The following is an 18,288-nucleotide window of genomic DNA, read 5'->3' on the forward strand; positions in this document are numbered from 1 at the left end:
ATATTCCAGTCTTGAACCGGTATAATAGTATATATATATATATATATATATATATATATATATCAACAGTAGGATCCACATAGTGTTTGGAAAGGTCGTACAGTGTGATTTTTTCAGCAGTCCCCCTTAGGGCTTGATCCTATTTCTACTAATATTGTATTCATATCAGGGGTTGTCAAATCAATCCCTATCAACAAATGATAACACATTAAAATATAAAGTGCCCTAAATCGTGCATCTGACATCATCTGCAGCTGTACTTCCTTAGATTACCACCTTAGAAAAAGATTGAGGGGTTAGCCTTGTAACGTTAAACAGAATGTTGATCAACGTCTGCCACTACCAAACATATGACGCAATAGTTCTCCTCATCATTGGTCCAGTGGGCTTCTACTGCGAAGCCGCTTCTCTCCGCTAGGCGGCGCAGCTGTCCCAGGTTCCACTTGCTGCTGGTGTTTGGCCCCTCACAGAAATAAACCCTTTCGCCGTCTTCAAAATCAATGTCGAGGCCCAGCTTTCCTGTACGTAAAACATGATGTTGCAGAACATGAGAAAACATTTGATAAATGATGATTATTTGTTGACAATCACTGGACGAACACTCAAACTTGAGCATTTATACATTTATTTAGCCCTGAATAGTATCTTAAGACAGAAAAGGGGACCGTTGGAAAAGTTGTGATAACTTGTTTTCGAACAGTTATTTCAATAATTAATTGTCTATATACTAGTGAATAAATGTAAAATAGGGGTGCTATCACATTCTTTCTCTAGTAGGAACAAATCTAGACCGTTTTATGTGTCACTAGTTAATTCACTAGTAAGAGTTAAAGACTGTGTCTTTTAGTGAAAAACACAGTGTAATTCACTAGTTAAAGTGAAAAGATAATGTGTTGAGTTGTGAGAGTTGAAAGATTGTGTCTATTAGTTAAACAAATTATAGCACCCCTCTTATCACATAAATTTACTAGTAAGAGTTAAAAGATGTCTATTCGTAAAAAATGGGACACGTAGCACCCATTTGTCACATTAATTCATTAGTGAGAGTTAAAAAGCTTGTGTCTAGTAGTGAAAAATGAGATAGCACCCCCCTATCACATTAACTCACTAGTTAAAGTGAAAAGATAATGTTTATCGAGAAGAAATGTGATCACACCCCTCTGTCGCATTATTTCACATGTGAGAGTTAAAAGATGGAACCCCTCTATCACATAAATTTACTCGTAAGAGTTCAAGTATAGTGTCTATTAGTGAATAAATGTGATAGCACCCCTCTATCACAGTAATTCACTAGTGAGAGTTAAAAGATTGTGCCTATTAGTGAAAAATATGCTAGCACCCTTTTATGACATTAATTCACTAGTGAGAGTTAAGAGAGTGATGAAAAATTTGGTGAAATTGGTAAAAAAATGAGATAGCACCCCTCTAGAACACTCACCAAAATGCACTCGTTGTTTGCCGGAACTGCTTAGGGATTTCACAACATAGCTCGGCGTGTCTCCATCCGGAGGGTTCTCCACAAACTCAAATATATGCTTAAACTTCTCAGCGTCCATGTTTCCGGCAAAGTCCTGGAATAGGAATACCATAACACGAAATATCAAAACCGGAAATTTCTCTGCAGTGACATAACACGCCGCTAGGGGACCTGTAATCGAAGCATTTCAAGGTCTTATAAAGACCTACCCACATACCAAAAACTATCCATTACAAACAAACACTAGTTACTACAATACCCCCGTTTCACAGATGTAACACTGGATATACATTTCTCTTACACTGTTCAGATTGACATCAAGATTACTATTATACTATTCGGATGGACACCAAAGTACAAAATTACCTTATTGTAACGAGAAATCAAGTTGTCTCGAAGTAGCGGTATCCATTGGTCCCCGTAAGCCTGAGACAAAGCCTCTCGGTCAGTGTTCATGTCCATCCCAAGCACCAACCTGTCCTTATCTACATATAAGGAAAATGACATTCATGCCTTTCAATCCATTTAGTGTTGGTGTATTGCTTTTTCCCAACAGTGATCAGTATATAGTTCATGTAAGTGTAAACTTCCAGCTCTTAAGATCTTCTTGGGTCCAAGAAGGTAAAATTTTATTGAACTGCTCGTATCATACTACTGACAATGTCAAGTCTTTTGCTGTGACTAACATCCATTGGCATAATACCGGAAGTAATACTTATACCGTCAAATGACATAAACGATACATTTTCGGTGATCCACTAGCGCAGCAACAGTAATTTCCGAGGTATGCACACTTCAGACATCCATGTATTTCACACATTTTCAAAAAGGCTTCGATAACAGTGCATTCGAATACAACAAGGCCAAAAGTTTTCAGTTCATTTTCGGGGCAGGCGAGCTCGTCGTGGGACGAACACACTGTCACGTTTATCGCAAGATTTGTAGATAATAATCACACGTGCTCACGGCACAAGACGAGCATGATTCAACAGCAATCTTGAATTTCTTTTGGTGACCAACAACTCGTGTAAAAGTGTGAAGAACCGTTGCATTATCGCCCGGATCTACGGCTGAATGGGTCAAATTGAACATACGCCGCCATTTCCCGCCATTTTTAATGCTACGCCAGCAGTTAAGTTTTACGTCCTAGCGGTTGTGACGGACCAAAATTAAATGAAAATTCTTGATAGTATACGTCCGTTTTCTCATGACATTTTGTATGCTCACGCAGGTTTTTGTTTTGTGCAATTACTAACAGGAAAGGAAGGAACAACAGAGGATGCATAAAGGTACATAGCGGCAGTTAATTGTGCCGGTATTATTGCACCCCCTTCCAACCACGCGCCCGTTCTCCGTGCAATTCCGCGGTGTGTTCCAATTGCGATATTATGTTTTTAGCAGGACAAGAGAGACAAAAAAAAAGATACACGGAAGAAGTGGCAAAGGTAAGCTGTAACAGCAACATGTAACTGGAGAAAATGATGCGTTGATCATTTGCCAAATTAGTATTGCTTGAGAAATTGCAGTAAACCTGCCGGTATTATGCCAATGGATGTTACATACCACTAAGCTGTGCTCGGATATCATGTAGCATCTTCACTTCTTGGTGGACTGGAACGTTACCAAAACTGCTCCCCAGCCACAGCAGTAATTTCGGCTCCTCCCGGGCGGCAACATGCCGCACCCCGTCCATGTACAGCCCAACGAAGGGCTCCACAGTCAGGCCCGGGTAGTCTGTGTCCAGCTGGCGGCCGCAGGTCTCGATAAACTCTGTGTAAGCAAGAATTCAGACCTCATACCAGTATTTTGGAGCTCTTTTGCATAAATATGGAGTTCTTTTGCAAAAATATGGAGTTCTTTTGCATAAATATGTAAAACAGGCTCATACTTAAGAGCTAGTGAGTATGGGCGCGGCACGAACAGAGAAAAGCAAAGTATATTAAAAAAAAGATTTATGCCAAAATTACCATTTAAATTGAAATTTTGCTTCGCTTATTCGGTGATTTTGTTCGGTGGTTACGGCAAATGGCTTATGACACCATGTACATCTCGGGGCGGCTCCTTAACACTTAATGATAAAATCGCTAGAATTATAGAATTTTTTCATTAAATATGCAAATCAGATCCTCATTTGCATAATTTGTATTTCCTTGTGTATATCTTTGCCCTGTATACTGAATTCACCTGTAGTTCCAAAATAAGCTGTTAGGAGGCCAACCGTACATTAAAAGCTATCTGTCACCAACGAATCGAAACTGTATACCATGTCACAAAAAAATACACAAAAAACTACGTTCTGCTGCAGTACCAAGGTCACACATAAGGTGGCTCAAAGTAATTGTAACCACTAAAAACTTTAGGCTGACCATGAATTCTATTACCCTTAGCCATGTCTACTGGAACAAATGTGAAACGCCCGCCCCTCTTCAGCATAGCCTCGATGATTAGGCGGGTTTTGGAGGACGCTCCGCTGCCGAGATCAACAAGAACCGCTGGGTACGAGACTTTGCTGACGATGTCGTCTGCGTGGGTCTGAAGTATGCTGTACTCGTGCTGCCAGAGTTTGTAGGTCTTTGATTTCTGTATCTGTCTGAAGATAACAAGAAACAACGTTACCAACCAGACACGCATTCGGTGTCGCTACTGAGCAGTAATGTATAGTACATGTATGTGCGAATGCATATGCGTGTGCGCGCACGTGTGTGTACATGCGTGTACCTCTGGAATCTGTGTTTGTGTATGTGTGTGTATGCGCGTGTGTGCCTCTGTGAGTGTGCGTGTGCGTGTCGGCATGTGTCTATATGTGTATGTGTGCGTGCCGGCATCTGTGTCTATGTGTGTATGTGTCTGCGTGTAAGTGTTTGTGTGCGTGTATGTATATGTGTGTTCGTGCGTGAGTTTGAGTGTATGTGTATATGTATGAGAGAATTGTTTATGTGAGAGAGTGTGTGTAGGTATGTGCGTTTGCGTGAGTGTGTAGTTGTGTGTGTGAGACAGTGAGCGAGATTGAGTGTGTGTGTGTGTGTGTCTGTATGAGTGCCTTTGTGACTGTCTGTGTGCTTGTAATGGAGTAAGTGATTCTGCCTGTGTATTTTTGTGAGTGTGTTTGTGACTGTATATGTATGTGTGAGTATGTGCGCGCGCGCGTGTGAGTGTATGTCGGTGTGTGAGTGCGCGCGCATATGCATTTTATCCATACTCACTCCTCACATAACTCCGACCCGCGTGTATCGTACAGGTACCACGACGGCACGTATCTGCGCGGTGACGTCAGGCTCGCTACAACTGACATCATATCCTCGTCTACGTCACTATGTTTGATGGCGTCGTCACTCACTGTGGTGATGGCGTCACTGACGTGGTCACTCATCGCAGCTTGGTCTTGGTAGGTGTCTTGAAATTTTCTTCTACAATATATCACTAGAGTAGAGTTGAGTTCATACTATGTGTCCCCCCACCTAGTTATCTTTAAAAAGGACAAAGAATTATAACATTTCCCAAAATGATGCATGGCCAGCAAGTCCTTTGGTTTAAAGATAACGGTAGTTAAATCTGTTTGAACGAATGACAGGAGGAGGTAGTGAAGAAGGAGGAGAGACACCAGGAAAAAAATTATATTTCCATACCATGTCCGTTATATGGAGTGAAATATAAAAAAAAATATGTATTTCCCTATATATGTGGTACATGTACAGAGTGAGATATAAATAGTTTTTTTGTCATCATGATAGTTTCTTAGACCCAATACCCCATTCTCACGGGGAGACACTGTCTCCAAGAAGACGTAAGGAGCCGTCTCAGTTTGAGTTCAAGGCGCACTATTGAGAAAAGACGAACTATTAAAACGTTTCCAGACAGGTGTAAACACTGAGACTGAGCCTGCACCTTACATCTGCTTAGATATGGCACTGCAGGCTACAGAACATACTTAATAAGTAACATAATGGGGTCAACCAAAAATGCGAGCAAAGTCTGTCTTTTAGAACACTAGTCTGTCTTTTAGAACACAAAATTGAGCAGTTAGTTTCCTGATTATCGACAGTGGCGTTACCAAGGATAAAAGGCTATCAAAACTTCGGACATACAGAGCTACAAGGTCTTATTCTAGGCATGCATAACGTAGAAACAGATATATGCTGAGATATAACTATAGATAGTACATAACTGGTGCCTTATAACGTTACCTGTAGTTGAAGAGTTGCGTTCAGCTTTCTTCTACCAGGTAACACCCCACTCAGCGTCAGAGAGACAGTGGGACATCATAAAATCATGGGTCGCCGTCTAGTGAAGTAACCCAACTACTCTAATGTAATCATTTGCTAGACCTCATGTGACTGTGCTAAAGGTTATGGGTCGTACGTGTGCTTCTGTCGTGTCAATACACCTTTTTCACGCGGCGGCCATGATAGATCGAAGACGAGGTAAATGAGGCAAACAGACAAAACCTATAAATGGCTGCATTGACGCCTGACTGTTTATCGCATTCAGTTCTTCATACTAATACTTATATCAATACTAATACTCTAAATATAAGATCAAGCGATAAATATCATAAAGTATGTAGCAATTTAGAGTTGCGCAGAGATTTCAAAATGGAAAGATAATTATAAATCATTTGACAGATATACAACCATTCTCTAATTAGTCGACTTGCTATTTACCATGCTATCATTGGTTGAACTGATAATTATGATTGACAGTTTTGTTTGCCACATTGGTCTCGGTTTCGATCTATCATGATCGCCGCGTGAGAGAGGTGCAATACGGACAACATTGACCGGATCAATGGCAATCCATTCTAATGGCATTTATTCGACAAATCTCATTCTATAATTTTACTGCTGCTACTAATGTATTTTACCATGTTCTTTAACGTCGGCCAATGTCTAATGACGTTTACATTATATGTAATGGGTGGATGGCTTTAACTAAGTAAAATATCGAATCCAGCACATCATTAAAGCAATATTAAATACAATCTAATAATACTGAAGAATATTATCATCATTACAAAAATATCGTCAAATTTCAGAACACCATGATACGATTTCTTTTATTGGCAATACCAGTACATGGCAGACTGGTGATAAACCATATAATACATCCTTTTGCGAAAAAAATGACATCAAATTCAGTCCATTTAGAAGAATCTACCCCCTGAAAAATCTTGATTAAAAAGTAGGAAATATGAAACAAGCATATGTGCGATTGTTTCTATACCACTATGCAGTATTCTGTATTCAGAATATATAAACAAGAAGACTATTAGGTAGCAATCATCAGTACCTTATACTCAGGTCAACATGACATTTTGCAGAATTCAAATTTCAGCTTGCGTGTGTGTAATACTATGAAGTATTTTCTGGAGAAATGCACACACAATACTTATTAATACATTTATAAAGATGCTTAGTGGTAGGGTCTGCTATAATGCATAAATAGATGTACAAAGAAGATAGACATTACTCAAATGACAAAAAGAAAAAAAATATCAAGAAAAAATTTTGCATAGTAAATCATCACACCCGATGTGCAGCAGTATATCTGTTAAAGAATTACTCAATAAGTATAATAATTGACATCTTAAGATTTTCAAACATTCAACAAAAAATTCTACAACCGTGGCCCTGTACAATACAATATTTCACCAGAAATATAAACTTACAACAAAGTGACACTAACTTTAATCTACAATTATGACTATCATAAACATGTAAACATTACAGAACTATACATAAATATGTTGACAGTTTTTTTTTAGTTTTTTTGAACACGATTGTTTTTATGACATACATACCTGATCATATTTCTAACTCTTCTCGATTTATTTACAGAATCTGATATGTCTGGCACTTGTAGATGGTGAAGTTTCATACATACAGATGAAAACATTGTTTTATTTCTGCAAAAAACAACTGTTCATGGTACAAAAGACTGTAATATTGAATAAAGGAAGCACATGTATGTTCAAAAACATGTGCAATGTATCTGAAGAACGGAGGTACTTTATAAATCTACCTCAAGTGTAATACTAAACCACAGCAAGCTATTAAACACAATGAGAACAGGACTGCTCTGAAACATATGTCTTTTTTTTTTTTAGTGAAAAGTTTAAACTTTGTTCCAACACAAGGGAAGAAACTCACCATAAATTTCATTCGGATATGTCTTTTTTTTTATCGTACTTCCTTGCCCCTAAAAATCACAGTTATTCCTAAGATTGACTGTTTTAATTGTAAAAGGAAAAGTTTTCCTATCCCTTGCTTTTCATAATTATTACAAATTTGAAAGAACTTCTCAAATGTTATTAATCAAGAAGTCTACTAACCTCAGAAAACAATTTTACTCATCATCAAGTGAACATTCTTCCATAACCTAATTGCTGTTAGTAAGTGGTGCACACCCAAGTTCTTCCACAATAGGGGTTCATGTTGGTGAACTTCAAGTAAGTGACAAAGGAGTCTAAGCTTGCGTTCATGATTTCTCATTATTTTCTGCAAAATTATATTAAATGCGTACACGGCTGAAAAGTACAGGAAGTGCTATGCTTTTGGCAGGTGAAAATTGTGTTTGAGCCTGAGGCCTCGTTCCGTGTATGTAAAGTGGTTCTTTGACCTCGATTAACCTCAGAGGTATTGCGTAAGCGAAGTTGCAATACAGCGTGCCGTTGATGACTATAAAAACTTCTCTTTCTGACAGCATCAGTTGTGTTTCCCGGAAAAATTTTTTGATGGTTTTCACACAAAAACGCCTAATTTTGTGCATTATTTTTGACATAGAAATAGTTTTCTTTTCATCTAATTTATCAAAATTAGAGAAGTTGAAGGAACAGAACTCAGTTGGTTTTGTAGCTGAAGGGATATCCTCTCAACCCATACAATTACTTTACTTCACGATAATTGACCCTGGAAGAGGTGACCACTTAGAGATTTGAGTGTGCGGCCTCCAATTGCAACCTGAAATAAACTGGGGTGTGCTCATGTAACTGTGATTCAAACTTTTTCAACATCAAAGATGCATTCTCCTACGCAGAGAGACATCTAATGGTGCCAGCAAACTGCCTCTTGTCTGTACTCTGCTATCTCAACCATCACCATTGTCCCTTTTGAAAACTTAAAGGTCTTCCTCTGATTGGCTGGCAGCTGGTTTCTGGCGACGCCCACAGGAACTGATGTTGCAGTGGAGATGGCAGAGTACAGACAAGAGGTGGTTTGCTGGCGCCGTTGGATGTCTTTGCGTAGGAGAATGTAGAGATGAAGCCAACTATTTGGAGTAGTAAGCCTTCTCATCCAGGTTGTTGAAGAGGATGTTGTCAGTCTTGTCATCCTTCTCCTTCCGCAAATTCCTCGCCCTCTGTCGTGAGAGGAACCATGGCACCGCCGCGCAGGCCAGCAGGGACAGACCAATCAGGGGCCGGTACCGGATCCAGCCCAGCGCGATGGTGGTGAGGGACAGAGAGAGCGACACGGACAGGTTCACGATGAACAGGCCCAGGGACACGATCTCTCTCAACAGTGGGATCCAGTCAACTGGGGGTGGACGGAAACAGAAATCTTTGTTTTGTGAAACTTCTAACTGTAACATTGTGACTCTTTGACTGACAGTAGTAGTAATTGGCATGGTCATAATTTCAATAACACAAGTATAGTAGATTTACATACAATTATGATATGAAAGTCAGTAAAATCTTTCAGAAAAGAAAGAATTTGTATTTTTTTTTGCAACAACAGCATAGGATCAAAGTAGTAAATTATTAGATTTTCCATACATTATGACGAGGATACATCAATACACCTGAGTGACTTACATGGTAAGAAATATAAAACAGCAAGCAGATTATTATAGGACTGAGCAGAGCACTTTGGACTAATGCTTGTAGCCTTTTATAGCTTTAACTAAATATCTGATATTTTGTGAGAAACTTCTCTGGTACACAAATCATCCCAGTGAGGGTCTTCATGCTTTGTTGAACGTCATAAATTCGTGAGATTTATACCAACGATCTTGAGATTTTGTGTTAGATCTTCAGATTTTTTTTAGTTAATCTTGAGATGTTTTGACTCAATCTTGAGATGTTTTAGAAAGGTCTTGCTCAGATGCTGTGCAAAAAGGTCCAGATGTTTTGAAAGTTACTTTGAAAAAGTCCCTTGAGCTGTCTAAAAATCTTGAGATTATTGAGAGTCTGGAGACCTTCTGAAAGAAGACTTATAAGATTGTTATAAAAAATTGTTTTGAAGAATCTCAAGATTGTCTCTAAAGATCTCAAGATTGTATCGAAAGATTTCAAGATTGTCTCAAGACATCTTGTAATTCAACACAAAATCTCGAGATTTTTTTCATTTTCAATGAAAAGACCCCTGCTGGGGGTCATTATGATTCCCTGTGTAACAGAAGTTTTTCTCAGAATTATTATATCAGATATGTGCCTTTAAGCTGTAAACGGTCAAAAGCATTTAGTCAGAAGTGCTCTGCTCAGTCCAATAATAGTATGCTTGCTGTCATAAATGTGTGTACACAATGGATAAAAACGTATATGCACAATGATTTTATCAACAACAAAGACAGAGCATGATCTTTTGTTGCATGTGTTGATCAATGCACATGTACTCACCCAATGTCTGCAGTATGTTAGTCATCAGGAAGAGGGCAATAAACATCATGAACCAGCCCCCGACCCTCACTGCCCAGGTCAGCATGGTGTTAGCAGCATGCTCCGCTTCAAAGATTTTCTGTGGTAAACAAAGAAGAAAAAACAACAGTTGACAAACAATTAGATCTCTGCATTGCCCTGTCACACAGCACAGAAATTGATCAGCTGACAAGTGTGCACACTCTAAAGAACATTTTCAGCAGTAGCACACCCAGTGTTATAAGGTAGTGTAGGAATAGGCCTGTGTTCGCAGGTCACCAGGTCCTGTTAAACATGAGAGGGTTCCTATAAGATTTCCAGGTGAAAAATATGCGTGATCCTCTGTCAATTTCAAAATTGGGTAACTAATTGCGATCATGCTGCAAATATGGCTCATCAACTGTGATAGGGCTATTAAGAAGGCATTTTCTTCACACAGAGCTGTGTGAATTTTTTTCTACTAAAAATATCAGACAATTAATAATAGTTACTCTGTTCACTTCTCATTGTCAACTCTTTTTCTGTGGAACTCATTTCACTCGAGTGTCCTATCTAAATGTCAAATAGCATATAACAATTGTTTTTGCATAATAATGAATCTGCCTAGATATTACAGCGCTAGTGAAATGTTTGTATTCAACCGTATTGATACTTTTGACGCAAGATGGCGTAAGCAGTGCCACTCATTTGTTGATAGGCTATTCCTTTCTGCAAATCCCATCATTCAGTCTGTTCTCAGGTCTGACTCTTTTTACTTCACTTCTTACGTCAAGAACATTTGGAGACGTGTATACAGAATCTAAGAGTGGAATGTTTTTTATGTATCTGCTGTCTATATTGTACAGTCTGCTCGTGGTATTGGCCTGTTAGTGCCTGAAATAAAGAATAAATAAATAAATAAATAAATAAAAGAAGTTATTTTCTCTCCACAGAGCAGTATTATATTTCTACTGAACAACATCTACCTCAGGTGACAGGACTCCATAGTACAGCAGTTCCAGAGCATCTCCAGCCTCTGTCTGGTACGGCTGTAGTCTGTTCCCAGCCTGTCTGGCTACAATACTCACCTGCAGGGGAAACAGATACAAATTTCACATCATAAAACTAAGAACTGGAACATAGTCTTCTTTGTTGTACTACCCTCTTAGCCTAAGTACCATTCTCTGAAGTGACTGCTGGCAAAAGTACTGAGCCAGCAGTGCAGTCACTACGGACGATGGTACTACCCTCTTTTATTCTTCGTTGACATTTCAAGACTTGTCTGACACCTTGGTCTGACAGATAATTGGTTGAAACGTCTCCAGAGGAATAAACAAGAGGGAAGGACAACAACGAAGGCTATGTTCAATCAATTTACCAGCATGATGAAACTATTTACGGAATCTTTGCAACTTTGGTAGAACAAGCATGCAAGAATACAGCAAGGCTGATGATGATTATCACTAAATGTTATAATAATAATTCACATAAAACTTTGGTCTTTTCTGATTCTGAAAACATCTAGTGCGTCTACTGTGTGTCATCACGGAAAGGACTCTCCGTTTGCTAGTTTGGCTTCCTGTGACGTCTTGACCAATTGCTAATTTGTCCTACCAAGCTTAAGGTAGACAAAAATTACACAATGTGTAATCTTTAATTCAATTATCTGTCAGACGTTTTTGGAAATGGCCAAATTTTTACAAGAGTGACGGAGTAAATTTCATTTCCTTGTAATTTCAAACATTATTGAAATATTCAGCTACCAGAACATACAGTAGGGTAAAACACAGAACGAAGTGACTTACATGGTCTGCTGGTCCCAGCTCTGAGTTAGCAGACAGTCCTGCATAGCTGAATTCCACACGAACATCCCCTACCTGTAGTGATTACATTGTGTTTTATTTAAGCACTCAAAATGTGTGTCTCAGGTTCAGCATTGAATACCAATAATATCTTAATTATGAGTTATTGACATGTGACTCATTCTGAGAGTATAAGTGACAATTATGAACAATAATGTTGTACATCACACATTTGCATGTCTTCAAAACTTATCTATGATATACTGAGAATAAGCCCTGAAAATGAAATGTCTGTTACAGCTTTAAAGGTTTTAATGATGATACTCTAGACTTTCATAAAACATTGTAACAACTGTTGTAACAGGGCTTGAAAAACTTTTTTTTGCATACCTGCTCTGGTGCAGGTAACACTGAAAATTACCTGCACCAGACAAATTTTACCAGCACCACTCTGAATTTGTGAAGTATGGATCATACTAAAATTGTTCAGGAACCATTTTTTCTTGTATACTTTACAGGTGGTAACAGTCAATGCAGCTAATAAGAATCCACATACGACATCATCATATGACATTTATGTATAAAACCCAGTACATGGACCAGTGCAGGTTAGGTGCAGGTAGACACCTGCACAGCTCCAATTTTACCTGCACTAACCTGCATATGCAGGTGGTATTTCGAGCCCTGTTAGTCTATGGTGTAATGTGACTGTCATACTAACCGTAGGTCTGATGGGGTCAGCTGAGTGGTAGAAGGCTCCCTGGAACACCTTGACCTGGGGGTCAGAGGGCACCAGGTGACTCTTGGCTAGAGGGTACTGCTTGAAATGGGAGATCTTGCCAATCAGACCTGTAGGACAGAATAATTATGTTTTAAACACTGGGAGATGTCTGACAGTTTTATTGAATGATTTCATTATTCTAAAAGCCCACACCGAGTCTTCATGAACTGTACGTTAAGGCCTCATATGTCATGAATGCATTCTTTGCATTAACGAAAGATAGTGGATGCTATCTGAAACGTCGAACTGTTTCCAAAATCATATCCATACAGTTGTTTGAGTAACTACATAGTTTTTGGCATATCTTATTACCTGCAGCTGGATGTCTCTAATCCTTCATTGATGCATTCACTGTGTTAGTGACATACACTGAGGCCTGATTCTTCAGAGTTCTTGTGACAACAGAATCACAGAAGTTCCAACTAAACAATGAACCTAAGTGTAAAGTTAACGTGCAAAGGTTTAAAAGACTCGGTGAAATTACCCGAGGAGAGGTGGAAGTTTCCAATGGTGACATCCTCAGCTGTGATAGTTCTGCTTTGGACTGGCATGGACCTGCGGCACAGATACTGGCAATTATACATTCAAGTGGACTTACTAACAGCAGTGCCTGACAATTTAACCAAACAATAAGCATCGTTTATTGACTCCCTTGAGAAAACTTCCTACCTTAACTATAGCTTCAAATTAAACTGAAAGGTGAGCATTGATAAGCGTAAACATTTGTGACACCTTCAAGCACTAAGCTAAACTAGACAATGGGACAAAATGTAATGGTTTTTACTCCAAAATGTGTTGATTTTTCACATACAAATAGGTTTAAAATTGTTTGTACGTGTCACCAGCTTACCCAGGGTTCTTGTGCCCCATCTCTCGATCAAAGTTTCGGCTGTTCACCAGGTCTGATCTCCACTCATTGTCTGCAAAAAGAAATTTGTTAATACGTCATTGAAAATTCACATCATGAAAACATGTTGGCAAGTGATGGCGAACCATGTTTTGAAAAATCAACTGTTAAAGATTAGATATGATCAAATTCTACAGTCAGTTCATGACTGATTTATTATTGACATGTTAAAAAACGTTTGACAGTAACTATAATGTATTGATAAGAATGGAGTGTATTATTCTTACTGTATGTGTAGGTTGTCTCCCTGCGAACTTGGTTCCCCTCTTTGTACTCCCTGTAAGAAATATATGTGGGTCACTTTTTTGTGCAGCATTCGGTTGTGCTTGAAACTACCAAAAGGATGAAATTTTAATGACTACTATTGAAGCAGGAACATGTTTTACTTCTGTATTATGATTTTTATTAAAGATGTCATTTAAAAAAAAAGGTTGCAGTTCTTTACTAAGATATGACCCAAATGGTGTATCATGATCACTGTTACGTTCAAATTTAATGCCTGAATCATAGACAGTAGGGCTCAGGGTACCGGTACAGAAAATTCAGGTCCAGGTCTGGTCCAGGTCCAAAGGATCAGGTCCAGGTCCGGACCTGAACCTGGACCTTATTCAGTATGTGAAACCATATGAATGGACGATACTCAAAACAATGGTCCATTTCGCTACATAATAGTATTTGACTCCCACTGGCGTTCTAAAATCCTGCAAGACTAACTGCCTCTGTACCATTGACTGCAAAACTTTGTAGAAATGACTGTACTCTGCTTTAGTCTTGTTATTTTCTTTGACCGGTAAGACCCAAAACGAGTGAATTCCTGATCATATAGTCTCTTCATTTTCGAATAGGTCCAACATCCGGTCCACCAAATTTTTTCAGGTCCGGTTTTTCGAGACCGGTACAATAAAAAAAAAAAATGGTTTTATACCCGTACACTGTACCGGTACCCAGCCCTAATAGACAGTGTGTGGTGAGCTCAACCCTCAGACCTACTTGGTGTGTTCATGCTCCACCCATTGGTACATCTCCACATGTTTCTTCAGTTTCACAGCAGGGACGGTTATAGCATAGTCAGCATCTGTCAGGGGCTGAAATATACACAACACCAGCTCATTATACACTAGCTAATCATAAACCTAGCCTACTTCCAAAACAGGGTTCTGGCCAGGATTATATTCAAGCATAATGGTAATTGTCAGGTAGTGAAGTAACTAATCTAGGGGGTCTTGCCCCTTCCATGGTGAAGAATTAAAAAAATGTAGAGTAAAAAGTTGGTATTCTTAGGGTGCTCACGAGGGGTACTTAATCCTTTCTACACCACAATACTTTGAAGTATCTTTTTAAAGTTTAATTTGGAGGGTCATATCAACTTTTTTCATATTTGATCAGATATACAGTAGTTCCTCAAGTAAATACTCAGCAAAGTCCTCATTTAGTATGTTGGTAACAAATTAGAGCATGGTGGCCTGTTACACTAAGAACCCTGCAATATACATACTCAAATTTGTCTGAATCAGTACTGAAGTGTCTGCATTGTTTCTTGGAATCCATCCTTTTCTAAAAGTAATCAAAGACAGTAAGTAGCTAGGCACGTATGCACGTGTTTGCACATGTTAACAAATGGCAAACAAATGCCTGTCATAAAACTATACCATATTCAACTACCTTGTCTGTGCTGAGTGGACCAGTGAAGTACACCAGTTTGTGATTATTGTGCTCAAAAGCGACGTCCACGGTCGATAGGTGGATCACTGAGCGCAGACCTTCGTCCAATGACTGCGCAGTCTGTACTGCACGTCCCTGTACAAGATACGCAAACATCAGTACAATAAGTTTATCGGAACTTTTATAGCTTACAAATTGCCTTAATAATATATGAATGGTTTATTTCGCGTTGTGCGACATACAATAACATACAATGGCAGCCTTTATTTCTTTTGGCTGAATTGCAGTATGCTTTACACATGTTACAATTAAAATGAAAAGCAATAGAAGTGCATAATTCAAAACATTCTAAGACATAACAATAATTACTTTAAAAATAACTGTGTATACATCCAAAGCTTATTTATACCTCTAGCACTTTGAACTGTTGAGCAAGTCGACAAGGTAGGGTAGTGTAGTCTTCCTATACCTATCTGTTCTACAGTGGAATTGTGTTATCTGGTGTTTGGACCTGAGGTTTCTGCCATGCATGTAGGCTCTGCCTTCCATAGAAGTACATTTTGTATATTGAACAAAACAATCTTTGCAGCTAATTCAGTCACCAAGGGATTACTATTCAGATCCAATTAATGCAAAAATTAATCACTGCCTAGCTTTAACTTGGTGTTAGCCAAACTATATTTCAGTTAGCTCCTTGGTTAGCCAAACGTTTTCTATTTCAGAAATCATGTCTTACTTGTTTTCCTGAGTTAAATTATCTCTTAAATTTTGCCATCTTAAATTACATATTTTGTTCTCCTGATGGAGAGTTGGAAGAAATTGAAGATTATGATTTATAATGGAGAAGATTTTAAAACTTTTAAAACAAAACTTCAAAGCTTTTCTTAATCATAAATCACTTCTTTGATTTCTAATTTTCTATGTCTGAAATTATGTCACCTTTTCCTTGTGTTAAAGCACATCTTAAATCTTTCTCCATTATAAATCATATCTTTAATCTCTTCCAACTCTCATTCAGAAGAAGCACTTACATATACACATAGTTCAGTTCAGTTCATCCTCATATGAGGTGCCATTAACAATGTCCGACCATGCATCTCTATCTAGCATGGCGGCTAGCAGGTTGTAGTCCTCCTCCAAAACTTTCTTAAGTGTCAAGTTTGGTCCATTCTTACCTCATTCCAGAAGAGGACAGGGAAGGACCCACAGAAGAGGAGGAATCCAAAGAAGGCTCCGCAGAATGAGTTCCCCACCCTGCTGAAGAACCCCGGGTTGTCCCTGTAGGTGACCCTGGTGTGGCTGTCCGGGCCCGAGGTGTGCATGCCGGGAGCGTCGGGGTACTGGAGATACGATGGAGAAATCAGAACATTTTGATAGCTTCAAGCATAATTCAAGCTACATTGTGAACATCAGTTGGAGAGGTGAAACATTTAAATGGTTAACCTTGTCCCAAAGCCAGTGTTTGAGGCCGTAGGGACAGTGGGTTGTTGTCCTCAGCAGTGTACAATTATTGTCCTGGGCACAGTATACTATTGGATGGCAGAACTATCTCTCTCCTTCCACTTCATTTTACCTCCCCAACTGAAGTCAGGCACCCATTTTACACCTGGGTGGAGTGAAGAAAGTCATGTTAAGTCACAGCCTTTCCCAATGGCACAACATCGTTGGCAAGTCAGGGGATTCAAACCCAGTACCTCTGAGTTTGGGGCTGAACACCCTGACCATTATGCCATTACAATACCACACTGTAGGAGAGAGAGACTCTATCAGAATCAGATCAGATCAGAACCTTTATTCCCACCTGTAGCAATGGATCTAAAACCTGCAGTACCTCAGAAAGCAACTAGGAGGTTCTATTGCAATGTTGAAATTATCCCTGAATCTTTTAAACAAAGACATAGACAGACACCACAAGGCAGAAGCTATTAATGCTACATTTGTAATATACTTTAACCCTTTTCTTTAATCATTCTAGAGCTTGTTGAGTTTTTACAGCTGGTAACTAGTGAAATATTACCATTGAATGATTGCTCTTGTGGATTCACTGTACTAGTAACTGTCAGAATGTACTGTGGTGTCCTTTGCTACTGCTGGCCAAAAATAGAACATGACGTAATTCGATAAATCATTTGAAATGAGAGGAAGTATTTGATGACTAATGATGAATATTCATAACGCCGACGTGTAAAACATAACGTTATATTTACAAAACTAAACCTAAACAAAGGTTAACAAAACAAAGATGTAACGTTAAGTTCATACCAAGGCATAAATAGCGTTATACGTTTCCAATGTTCATCGAGAAGTCAAATGATTCTAACGATATCTAACGGATATTTTCCATGGTCATCTGTAACGTTACCGTTCACCTAGCTACAGAGAGGGGTTTAGATGACAATAGGTCATAACATAACGTTAGATAACGACGCGCGCGACGCCGACAACAAAATAAACATGCATATATATATTTCCAACCCAAAAATGTTCTTACCGTTTGCCTATACATTTGTTGACGACGAACTCCTCTGTAGCGTAGGTTTCCTGATAATATTCCTCGTTGTTTCACAGACGATGATGACCTGTACATACACAGGAAACGTTATAAATAGTATGACGTCGACGCGTCCGACAGGTGAAAATTTACCTTAAAGCTTTACGTGTCTGTCTCTAGTTGGTTGCAACGGGTCACAGGTCACACCCAGTAACATGATACCTTACCTTTTATGTCACCCAGGTGAACCGTTGTCTTAGCAAACAGCGGGAAGTGGAGCGTCTACGACTTTAATAGCGACAGACTTCTTAGAACCAACACAGTATACAGCTCATGATCACCCAGCTGATCCAACTCGTCTGACGTCTCTTGACAGAGGGGGTCATGGAGGTCACCGTGCACGACTGCCATCTAGCGGTTTATATCATAATTGCAGATATGGCAAATCGCACTTTGCCTGGAACCCATCAATCAACGTATACGTTGTTGTTGGTAAAATTTGTGTGTGTGGTTGGAATTCGTCTGATCAATTACTTACAAATAGTCAATGATACGTTGTA

The 18,288-nt window shown here is 39.0% G+C and overlaps 2 protein-coding genes across 5 annotated transcripts; both read right to left on the reverse strand.

Moving 5' to 3' along the window:
- Nucleotides 1–272: 272 nt before the first annotated feature.
- Nucleotides 273–5,895, reverse strand: LOC118416774 (histidine N-alpha-methyltransferase-like). 3 transcript variants are annotated; one of them, XM_035822016.1, is made up of 7 exons: nt 5,662–5,895; nt 4,681–4,884; nt 3,859–4,067; nt 3,041–3,247; nt 1,844–1,962; nt 1,439–1,571; nt 273–519 (listed from the first exon to the last, which is right to left on the reverse strand). In XM_035822016.1, exons 2-7 carry the CDS (start codon nt 4,845–4,847, stop codon nt 311–313), a joined length of 1,044 nt encoding a protein of 347 aa, XP_035677909.1. In that variant the 5' UTR covers nt 4,848–4,884; nt 5,662–5,895; the 3' UTR covers nt 273–310. The 3 variants fall into 3 exon arrangements, with proteins under 3 accessions (XP_035677909.1, XP_035677911.1, XP_035677910.1); XM_035822018.1 differs by having other exon boundaries at nt 4,681–4,897; XM_035822017.1 differs by having other exon boundaries at nt 4,681–4,943.
- Nucleotides 5,896–8,657: 2,762 nt separating this feature from the next.
- On the reverse strand, nt 8,658–18,097 carry LOC118416775 (transmembrane protein 43-like). Of its 2 annotated transcripts, none has more exons than XM_035822019.1 (13): nt 17,956–18,097; nt 17,729–17,816; nt 16,413–16,577; nt 15,238–15,372; nt 14,566–14,660; nt 13,803–13,852; nt 13,519–13,588; nt 13,153–13,223; nt 12,609–12,736; nt 11,891–11,962; nt 11,072–11,173; nt 10,089–10,206; nt 8,658–9,006 (listed from the first exon to the last, which is right to left on the reverse strand). In XM_035822019.1, the coding sequence occupies exons 2-13, from the start codon at nt 17,741–17,743 to the stop codon at nt 8,741–8,743; spliced, it is 1,287 nt and encodes a 428-aa protein (XP_035677912.1). In that variant the 5' UTR covers nt 17,744–17,816; nt 17,956–18,097; the 3' UTR covers nt 8,658–8,740. The 2 variants fall into 2 exon arrangements, with proteins under 2 accessions (XP_035677912.1, XP_035677913.1); XM_035822020.1 differs by lacking the exon at nt 17,956–18,097 and adding an exon at nt 17,255–17,327 and having other exon boundaries at nt 17,729–17,784.
- Nucleotides 18,098–18,288: the final 191 nt, after the last annotated feature.

The sequence above is a fragment of the Branchiostoma floridae genome, chromosome 5 (genome assembly GCF_000003815.2).
Source record: "Branchiostoma floridae strain S238N-H82 chromosome 5, Bfl_VNyyK, whole genome shotgun sequence".
Taxonomy (NCBI): Eukaryota; Metazoa; Chordata; class Leptocardii; order Amphioxiformes; family Branchiostomatidae; genus Branchiostoma; species Branchiostoma floridae.